Source organism: Nannochloropsis gaditana, assembly GCF_000240725.1.
Source record: "Nannochloropsis gaditana CCMP526 unplaced genomic scaffold scaffold813, whole genome shotgun sequence".
Lineage (NCBI taxonomy): Eukaryota > Eustigmatophyceae > Eustigmatales > Monodopsidaceae > Microchloropsis > Microchloropsis gaditana.
The window spans coordinates 461-9,039 of NW_005803140.1; the positions used below are offsets into that span (position 1 = coordinate 461).

At 52.8% G+C, this 8,579-nt stretch overlaps 6 protein-coding genes across 6 annotated transcripts; 2 read left to right on the top strand and 4 right to left on the bottom strand.

Moving 5' to 3' along the window:
- Positions 1–330: 330 nt before the first annotated feature.
- Positions 331–1,484, bottom strand: NGA_0272302 (uncharacterized protein). The gene is made up of 2 exons (XM_005853595.1): positions 1,155–1,484; positions 331–905 (listed from the first exon to the last, which is right to left on the bottom strand). The coding sequence occupies exons 1-2, from the start codon at positions 1,436–1,438 to the stop codon at positions 593–595; spliced, it is 597 nt and encodes a 198-aa protein (XP_005853657.1). The 5' UTR covers positions 1,439–1,484; the 3' UTR covers positions 331–592.
- Positions 1,485–1,788: 304 nt separating this feature from the next.
- On the top strand, positions 1,789–2,664 carry NGA_0273602 (uncharacterized protein). Its single transcript, XM_005853599.1, has 3 exons — positions 1,789–1,967; positions 2,230–2,365; positions 2,495–2,664. The coding sequence occupies exons 1-3, from the start codon at positions 1,870–1,872 to the stop codon at positions 2,540–2,542; spliced, it is 282 nt and encodes a 93-aa protein (XP_005853661.1). The 5' UTR covers positions 1,789–1,869; the 3' UTR covers positions 2,543–2,664.
- A 24-nt stretch (positions 2,665–2,688) lies between these two features.
- On the bottom strand, positions 2,689–4,417 carry NGA_0272502 (uncharacterized protein; the record flags this gene model as incomplete). Its single annotated transcript, XM_005853596.1, has 2 exons — positions 2,689–3,629; positions 3,704–4,417. 2 exons carry the CDS (start codon positions 4,415–4,417, stop codon positions 3,246–3,248), a joined length of 1,098 nt encoding a protein of 365 aa, XP_005853658.1. The 3' UTR covers positions 2,689–3,245.
- A 416-nt stretch (positions 4,418–4,833) lies between these two features.
- On the top strand, positions 4,834–5,526 carry LYPLA2 (lysophospholipase II; the record flags this gene model as incomplete). Its single annotated transcript, XM_005853600.1, has 1 exon — positions 4,834–5,526. One exon carries the CDS (start codon positions 4,834–4,836, stop codon positions 5,524–5,526), a length of 693 nt encoding a protein of 230 aa, XP_005853662.1.
- Positions 5,527–5,717: 191 nt separating this feature from the next.
- On the bottom strand, positions 5,718–6,455 carry NGA_0273502 (uncharacterized protein). The gene is made up of 2 exons (XM_005853598.1): positions 6,317–6,455; positions 5,718–6,069 (listed from the first exon to the last, which is right to left on the bottom strand). The coding sequence occupies exons 1-2, from the start codon at positions 6,401–6,403 to the stop codon at positions 5,740–5,742; spliced, it is 417 nt and encodes a 138-aa protein (XP_005853660.1). The 5' UTR covers positions 6,404–6,455; the 3' UTR covers positions 5,718–5,739.
- Positions 6,456–6,798: 343 nt separating this feature from the next.
- NGA_0273102 (uncharacterized protein) lies at positions 6,799–8,281 on the bottom strand. The gene is made up of 2 exons (XM_005853597.1): positions 7,641–8,281; positions 6,799–7,476 (listed from the first exon to the last, which is right to left on the bottom strand). The coding sequence occupies exons 1-2, from the start codon at positions 8,175–8,177 to the stop codon at positions 6,853–6,855; spliced, it is 1,161 nt and encodes a 386-aa protein (XP_005853659.1). The 5' UTR covers positions 8,178–8,281; the 3' UTR covers positions 6,799–6,852.
- Positions 8,282–8,579: the final 298 nt, after the last annotated feature.

An 8,579-nucleotide genomic window follows, 5' to 3' on the forward strand; every position in this document is an offset into this window, starting at 1 on the left:
TGGAGCACGAGTGCGCTTCCCTGCTGACCATGGTGGAGGAGCAGCAGGGCATCATTTTTGCGCTGGAGGAAGAGCGCGGAATGCTGAAGCAAGAAAGACAGCGAACCCAAGTGCGGGAGGCGGAGTGGAGGGGCAGGGGGAAGTTGTGGGCGAAGGAGCGGGCAGCCTTGGAGAAGGAGGTGAGGGACTTGAAGCTTCAGTTGCAGCGTGTGCTGGCCCGGTAAGAGGATGCCGTGGGAAGGCCGCACAAAGGTGGAACAGAGGGGGGACGGTGCAGGTGTACATTCCTAAGACTGTTTGTGCGCCATGAGACCCTCAGCCTGGTGCAGGTGGACGTCAAAATTGTTTTATTTACTTTAAAGTACATTGCGATGATATCATACATGCGGGTGTCGGTCATCCCTCCACTCGTTGCTTTATACACACGGGCTTTGTAGCAATGCGTCGAAAAAGTGGAAGCCGATGGCCGTCGAAGATAAAAGCTCTGCGAGGCTCCTACTATAGCCACCTCGAGAAAGCGTTTCGGCCGCCCCTCCTGTCCTTTAACCCTCGCCATCCGTTCGTTTACAAAATCCCACACTCTTTGCTTGTCCTACTTTCCCTCCTCCTCCGCCACAACCACTCGTTCCCAGTAATCGATCTCCTCTTCGTATGACATGGCGGCTAGCCGCTCCCTCTCTCTTTCTAAGGACGCGTTAGGCTTGATCTTCAGCCAAGCCTCCAGCTCTCTTCGTTTCGCCGGGGCCCACACCTTCAATTTCTGTGTAAATTCTTCCACAGTGCCCACCCCCATCGCGCGTCCAACCACGAAGGCTAAGGTGCCTGTCGCGCTCAGGCACAAAACCGTTCCTACTGCAAGGGCCTTGCCTGCGAATCGAGTCGGGTTGAATTCGGCATGAGGATCGCTGGAAGCACGTGAGGGGGGGGGGAAGAGAGAAGAGAAAGACAGGTTAAAGCAATTTCATTTTTAGTTCATGAGGCTTTGCAAATTCCCGGCATGGTGGCTGCCAATACACACTATCAATGACGCGTGCTGTTTCAATCGCGTGCATGTAATAGCTTCCGGCTACTACAGACACGTCTATTAGGCAATCCAAATACTTCGCAAATTTACCCCTTGGTGAACTCAAATTTTCAGTCTAAGGCCTACGCACCGTTTCCAATGCTTCACTTGCTGACTTGGGGGCAACTTGCGCCATTCCTCCATCCCTTCCGTGTCGCGGTTCGCGCGGTACAAACCCGCAGCCACGCCGCATCCCACTATCCCGAGCGATGACATGAGTAGAAGACCGTAGGATGGCGTCGAAGGAGAGGATAATGGTTTTGTCGATGGTGTTGGTGGTGATGGCTCCAGGGCGTGAGAGGAGGTCGTCAAGGAGCCCTCGCGCCTGTTTGCGCTGATGGCGGATTCCTTCCACACAGACAACGCACCGCCCATTCCTGAACGTGTGGAACAAAACCTTTACTTATTTCTACGACCCTGTCACGAATGATTAAAAATGGACATGAAGGTGTGAGACTCGAAAACTGCCATGTAAAGCAGAGACAGAGCTGAGAGGACTGAGGAGGGCGAGAGAGCTGGAAGTGGGGGAGCGAGGCGAGGACGAGGTGTGAATGTTGTTGCCTAGGAACACGAAGGATCCTTTCCTTTACTCGAAGATGACCGGACCTCCGCCTGGTGTGACTCGTATGGCATCTCGTGGGCTGGGCGGTGACCGCACCGCGGTGGAAGTGAATCTTAAAACGAGGTGGGGATGGACTCTCTCTGAGCCTTCTTGCCCGTCCTAGGTCCCCTCGGCAACGAGCATCCTCATATTGCCCTGTTTGGTATTCCAATCCTCTGCAACTCCTCTATCACTACAGTATCCTATGGGAAAGAAGTCCGACGTGGTTTTGCCTGCTCGCGAGTACGCCCCTTTGGAGGCGCGGACGGATATTGTTGCTTGGACCAAGGGAAGAGAGGCTCGGTAAGTCGAAGCTTGCGTTGACATAACATAGATGCCTTCAGGCCCACACGGCCTTCTCTACATATAGCAGTCTTCTGATACAAGAGAATGTATTGCGGTTGTCTGATTTTTCCTCATATGCGCCACTCTTTAACGGGTGCAGGAGTTGGGGTGCAGGAGTTTTGAGGCAACGACATTGATGCGTGTCGTGGCAGGGCTTATCTTTCATTTTAGGGGTCTATTCACCTGTCAATCCGCGTATTACCACAAATCCACATATCAGAGCACGAGAAGAGGCGATTGCTATCGAAATGGTGAAGAATTTGCGCGATCAAGTGTCCTGGTGCCAACGCAAGCACCCGGTTACTCATTATTATGATTGCGCCGAGCTGGTGGGAAAGTACTTAAAGCTCGTCAGGGTAAGGAGCCTTCTAAATAAGGGATCAATCAAGCTTTGAATTATTATGGAAGAGAGTAGAAAATGTGAATGAGGTCTGGGTTCTGACTGTAGCCCCTGGACTTATCATTCCATGCCCTCCTGACAACAGGATCCTTTGCGCGGCGTAAAGCTACCAGGCGCTGCATCCGAAGAATGAGAAATGGAACAAGAGCTCTTGGGTCTTGTGGATGACGCGGGAGGCTTCAGCACCGAAGGAGGGCCAAGGGGGAAAGCGCGGGGGGTGGGGAGGGAGCCGAAGAACGAAGACACCATGTAGAACCGTTGCCGCGAAGCGCTCCACGATGATAATATTGTCGATTGTTTTAGGACGTCACTTTGTTACGAAGATGCTATCATTTGTTCACGAGCGGCACATCTTATAAACAGCCTTGGCATCTCTGCCTGTCATGCGCCTCCGCACGAATGCCGTCGTCCTCCTCCCGGTCCCCTTACAGCGAAACTATCTTATGAATCGCCGGCTTCAGTTCAATAGGTCATCCTATTTACCTTGCTATTGCCTCAGTATCCCGAATTCTTCACGCGGGGCAGCCCCGGGTCTCTACAATACTGTACTAAGCGAAATTATCCTACATATCGTGGCTTCACAACAATACCTGCAAAGCTGTACATCACGAATGAATCGAAATTTTAAACAAATTACATATGCATAGGTCGTGCCTAAGACCGTATCTCTCTAGGCAGCGAAGGCCCCACCCGCTTGGCAACCTCCCTTCCTTCCTCCGAGACCCCTCTTCGGGGAGGCCTCGCGCCTTCCGTTCCTTCACAGCGCTAAAGCTTCCTCTCCATTACCGACAATAACGCCAAGAGGGGCAGACCCTTCCAGACCGGCGGGCCTCAGGCTAGAACAAATCCCACGGCGCCACCTGGAAGTTGGGCCACGTTCGGCCCTGCTCGCTCACAAGGGCGATGGCCACGTCCTCGACATGGGCTGAGCCCAGGGCCTTGACGAAGGTCTCCGCAGCCAGCACCCTCCCCGTTTCCCCCTGGATGTTGTCGCAGTAGGAGAAGGTGAAGCCCCGGCGGGTCAGGTCGAAGGCCTCGTCCCTCTTCGCGGCGAGGGAGGGGAAGGGGTTCAGAGGATGGTGGCGCCCCTCGTTCTGCCCGTAGAAATCGTTGCCAAGGCCTTCTTCGCCGCCCCCGCCCCTTAAGGGGCCGACGCGGATGAGTGTGTATGTGAAGCCCCGCCGGTGTGCTTGTGCGATGAGTTCTTGCTCGGCCTGGTGCTGTGGGTCAACAGGTTGAGGAAGACAAGCAGTCAGTACTCTCTCCCCTCACCCTTCGGGGGCCATCCACTTACTTCCTCCTCTTCCTCACGTCTTCTTTCTCTACTCACTCTTGCCTCCAAATCCACGCCGAATTGCCAGATTTTCCACATCATATCCTCGCGTCTGTTCACCCCGAGGCTTGAAAGCATCACGACACGTTTCAATCCGGTCGTCTCCCCTGCTTCCGCTCGGCTTTCTATTCCTCCTCGACTTTCCTCCTTTCCATCGTCCACACGCGCCAGGATTGCTCGAACATCGTGCGCTGTGTACCCTCTCTCAGAGCAAAGCACCAATCCATCGATTTCGGGGGGAAACCGACCGTCGCCCTCTTTCATTTTATCCACAGGCGCCGTGCAAATATAACGGGACAGGCCCCGGTACTGATCAAAACCAAGGCCCGTTGGTACCTTGCCCAGCGAAGGAATGACCAAATAGGGCCGCATCTGCGACTTGAATAGCTTCATGGTGATCAGCCTTGCCAGCGTACTGCCCTCTCCGGGGGCATTTGCGCCATCTATAGCCACGCGGCTGCCTGGTCCAAGCAATGGATTGAATGGCCGGTACAAATTACTGCCACGGCCTTGCTCAAGGTCCGCGTGGGTGGGCGGAGTGGAGGGGTTGATAGATGGGCTTCGCCGGTCATACGGAGACTGAGGTGGGGGGGGCCGACTTGAAGAAAATGCACGGACAGGCCGGATGACAGAAATGATGCCCAGGAAGAGGCAGATCTTATGTGCAAATTGCATGTTTGCGGGTGGCATGGTGCGCCAGACCATTCCTGCAAATGTTCAATTTCTGAAGGTCAGTCAGTGCCTTGGTTGTTGCATTTCTTGCATGTTCGAGACGGCGATTCCGCGACAGCCGAGAGAGACAGAGCGTGCTGAGTACTTCGTATGCTCCCAGTCGTCACTTTATTCCATTACATGTCATGCACGTGTTGTTACGTGTCATGCCCCGAACTTACTGGAGTCTGCACAACATCTGAAAATTGACAGGGTGTCCTTTACCTCTTTCTTAGTGCATGAGCCTCCCCTTGCCCTGGAGCGCCCGCCGTGCTATCTGCCTCTCTGTCTCCAGCATCTTGGCCACAGCGAAAAGTACCGCTTTTGCGTACCCGACCAGCACTTTCCCTGCCGATACACGTACGCGCGGGCTCGCTGCCATGACCCACAGAGCGTCTCGTAACGATAACGTTGGCGGGGCTGGTATAACCCTCAACCCTGTAGGCGGGCCTGCTCAGTCCTCCATCATTTGGATGCACGGCCTAGGCGACTCCGGCGAAGGGTGGGCCGGGGCCTTTGATCCTAAAGTATTCCCCACCACCCGCATGATCTTTCCCACCGCACCCACCCGGCCCATCACCTTGAATGGAGGCTTTCCGATGCCGGGATGGTTTGACATAAATGGTCTGGATGAAAGCAGTCCGGAAGACAGAGCGGGCTTTGAAGAGGCCAAGCAACGCATCGCACGAATAGTGCAAGGGGAAGTCGAGGCAGGAGTGCCGGCAGATAAGATTGTCTTGGGAGGCTTTTCGCAAGGAGGGGCTGTTACGCTGCACTTAGCCCTGAGAAGCGAGGTTCGACTGGGCGGGGCTGTCATTTTATCCGGATGGTTGCCACTTAAGGCGGACTACCCTGCTGCCTTGACGGACGTTGGGAAAACCATGCCATACTTCCACGGGCACGGAGATGCGGACGGGATCGTGCGGCATCAATGGGGACAGCACAGTGCTGAGAAATTGAAAGAGCTCGGCCTGAATTATACATTCAAGACCTACCGCGGGTTGGATCATGGAGCGACACCAGAGGAGATGAAGGATGCCGTGGCATTTATGAAGGAAATTTTCAACAAATAAGAGCTGCCGAGGACGACAGGTCACCATGGTTTGCAAAACAGGCGAAATATAGCATTACTGACGTAAAGAGGGTCGAACTCAAGAAATATTAGCCGAAGTAGAAAAACGTGATGTGCTGGAGTACATTTAAAGCGCTCACTGCAGAAAAAGCTTATTGTTGTTGCCCATGTATATATGAATATTTATTTTTTTGTGTATATGCACAGCGAACTATCAAAGATAAACTCCTTCAAACTTTTCCTCTTCCTCAACTGCCTGCCCTTCGTTCGGATTCATTCTTTCAGCCGGTAAAGAGAGTATTGCCCCAGTAGAGGTCGACGGTCTTTGAGTCTCCAGGGCAATGGCAGCAGGCAGTTGCCTGGCCTCAGCGGCGCCCAAGGCCGTGACCATCAGACTTCTATGAGCTTTCAACTCTTTTTTAAGCTCCTCAAGGAGTTTCTTCTTCCTTTGTATGACCGAAACATTCTCCGTTACAGCTTCTCGAAAGTCTTTGTCGTCAGGGTCGGAGGCCAGGGCCATAGCTAGCTCCTCATTCGATCGCGTCTGCAATAGTAAAAGCCGAAAAAAAGTCTCGGAATAAGAGCATGCAAGACCAATTTCAGTTGTATTTGCCCCGGTTAAATTTACACAGTTCGAGTAAGAAAAGCATAACACTCAAACAAGACCAACCCGAGAGGGTCGGGAAGCCATCTGAATTAGTGATGTAAGGCGGCTAACATATCGGCTCTGTCGACGACAAAGGCGCAAAAGACGAAAACACTCCCAAAAGCTCCTGGGAACGCAAGCTTACCAGGTGTGCGATCGAATTCTCAAGCTCAACTATTTCACATGTCAACTTCTCCGCTTCTACTTCATTGTGTGCGCGGCAGCCTGCCATCCGAAGACGAGAGCAGGAGGTTGTACCTTTTGGTACTGCGCTGTGAACCTGTGTGCATTGTATTTTCCAAAATGCAGTATTCATAGGGAAGTGAATTATTAGCATATAGCTTACGTATCCTTCCGCAAAAGTTGCACTGCATGTCAAGCCTGTGTTACGGGCTTGTCAAACACGAGATAACACGGAACATGGGAAGGATCAAGGAACCGGGTAGGTTTATCCAGGGGAGACTCTCGACCTAAGAATTTGCAGCTCACTCCCCACAGCAAAGCTCGTCAAGCCCATAAGAGTCGTTAAATGTCCCACGATCTGAAAATGAGTTTTTTTTCGTCGTAGCTGTATTCGAAAAGTAATTGGAAAGAAAATGCGGCTCACTCGAGTGATCCAGGCAAGAGCTACAAAATCGTCTTCATTTCCCCCTCAAAATTTACCGCGACCTCCTTGCTACCTCATTCTGGGTCTGCGAACGCAAAAATGATGCTCACACGCTCCGGGCCTCGACGCCGCAAATTTTTCATAGAACCCCACCAATCCCAGAGTGGCAACCCCTCCAGCGTCCTCACAGCCTCCTGGTCGACTCCCTCCATCTCGTCTGACATCACCCCCCCCAGATTGAAATCGCTGATCTGAGACTGCGTTACCCCTGGGCGTATTCCGTGGCACCACGTGTAGCGAGCGTCTCCGCTCAGGTGCAGCAGGGACAGCACAGGTAAATCCACATCGATATCCTTTCCCGGCAGCCAGGAAACCTCGGCCACCTTCCTCGTGTCCATCGCCTTGTGCTGGTCCGGATGCATGGTCCGGGACGTGGGCGTGAGCGTCATGACGGTTCCAGAAAGAAGGCTGAGTATAAAGACATTGCCGCCGTCCTTGGCGGGGTCAATGTGCGGATCTAGGCGGTAGAATGATTTCTCGCGCCGGTTGATGGTGATGTCCCTCGGTTTACCCACACAGAAATGCGGCGAATCTTGGATGCTTTCGAGAACTTTGCGCAGTGCTGGCGGGACTTGGTCGACCTGGAAGTCATCGCCGTACCCCCAGGGGGCCAATTTCTGAGCCTCGTCTTCAAATCGCTGGAAGAAAAGAAATTAAGGCGGGGCTTGAGCGATACCAAGTGAGAAATTGGACATGAATAGGGAGGACAAGGGCGCGGCATAAAATAACTCCCGTGTGCTGTGCATTTGATACTGCACGCAGTGTTGTCCTTCCATTACTTCCCCCCCAATCTCCCCCTTACCCCTGTCACTCGCTGCATGTTGACGAGAGCCCTGAGGTCCTCCTTCGGCAGAGGAAAATGCTTCAGTTGGTTGGCCAGAAAGTCCCGTTGCTCCTCGCTGACATGCGAGATCCCGTAGATATTTATAACGTCCATAGCTTCCTCGACGAGCATTTGTGCGTCCTCCTCCGATAGAAATTTAGGCTCGACACGTGCCCCCGGGTTGGCCTTCAGGATTTTGTTCGTCTTGCGCGTTGCCAATCTTAGGTGCGCTTCCTCGTGCCGGCCAAATGGTCGATGTGCTTTGGGTTTCGAGTTACCTCCACCAAAAAGGGCGCTCAACCATGAAGTCGTCACTTTTGGGGCCGTGAGATTTGTGCTAGCTTTTGCGTATGTGCTTTGGAATCGCGATCCTGCATGGACCCTGGCACTTGGATCAAAACGACTTGTCCGCGCAAAGTATGCAATTGGTGATGCGGTCAAGTCGGATGTCACACGCTGTAGAGCAGCTTTATTGCTTGCCACCTTTGCTGCCGCTAGTGAGACTTTGCTGGCCATAATGGTCGTCGGAGTCGAGGGCTGAATGACGGATCCCGCAGAATCTTTTTAAAGTAAAGATGGAAATCTTACCCAAAGATCGTAATGGCCTCAGACTGTATGTTCAAAATTTATAGTTGGAAAGAATGGTTGAATAGATACCATTCAGAGCACGTGCCCGGACTCACATTGAGGTGTCCTTTGTCAACTTCAGCTCGTCTGCAGTGGGGGCCTGCCCCTCGGTAGGAAGACAAAGAGAATCATGAAAAGCACCGGGACAAAAGTACACAAAAGTGATTGCAGTCCCATTACTGATCCCAATAGAATCAAAAGTAGAATACAGGTAAAATAGATGTGATGATTCGTACAAATTCCCCGCCTTTACCTGGTTATCTGTCCGTGAGCGCAATCAAAGTGCTGGAC

Coding starts and splice junctions, on each gene's coding strand:
- NGA_0273602 (XM_005853599.1), top strand. CDS start 1,870: ATGGGAAAGAAGTCCGACGTGGTTTTGCCTGCTCGCGAGTACGCCCCT. Junction 1,968..2,229: donor ACCAAGGGAAGAGAGGCTCG/GTAAGTCGAAGC, acceptor TCCACATATCAG/AGCACGAGAAGAGGCGATTG. Junction 2,366..2,494: donor AGTACTTAAAGCTCGTCAGG/GTAAGGAGCCTT, acceptor TCCTGACAACAG/GATCCTTTGCGCGGCGTAAA.
- NGA_0272302 (XM_005853595.1), bottom strand. CDS start 1,438: ATGGGCGGTGCGTTGTCTGTGTGGAAGGAATCCGCCATCAGCGCAAAC. Junction 906..1,154: donor CAAGTGAAGCATTGGAAACG/GTGCGTAGGCCT, acceptor ACGTGCTTCCAG/CGATCCTCATGCCGAATTCA.
- NGA_0273502 (XM_005853598.1), bottom strand. CDS start 6,403: ATGGCAGGCTGCCGCGCACACAATGAAGTAGAAGCGGAGAAGTTGACA. Junction 6,070..6,316: donor AGAATTCGATCGCACACCTG/GTAAGCTTGCGT, acceptor TTACTATTGCAG/ACGCGATCGAATGAGGAGCT.
- NGA_0273102 (XM_005853597.1), bottom strand. CDS start 8,177: ATGGCCAGCAAAGTCTCACTAGCGGCAGCAAAGGTGGCAAGCAATAAA. Junction 7,477..7,640: donor ACATGCAGCGAGTGACAGGG/GTAAGGGGGAGA, acceptor CTTTTCTTCCAG/CGATTTGAAGACGAGGCTCA.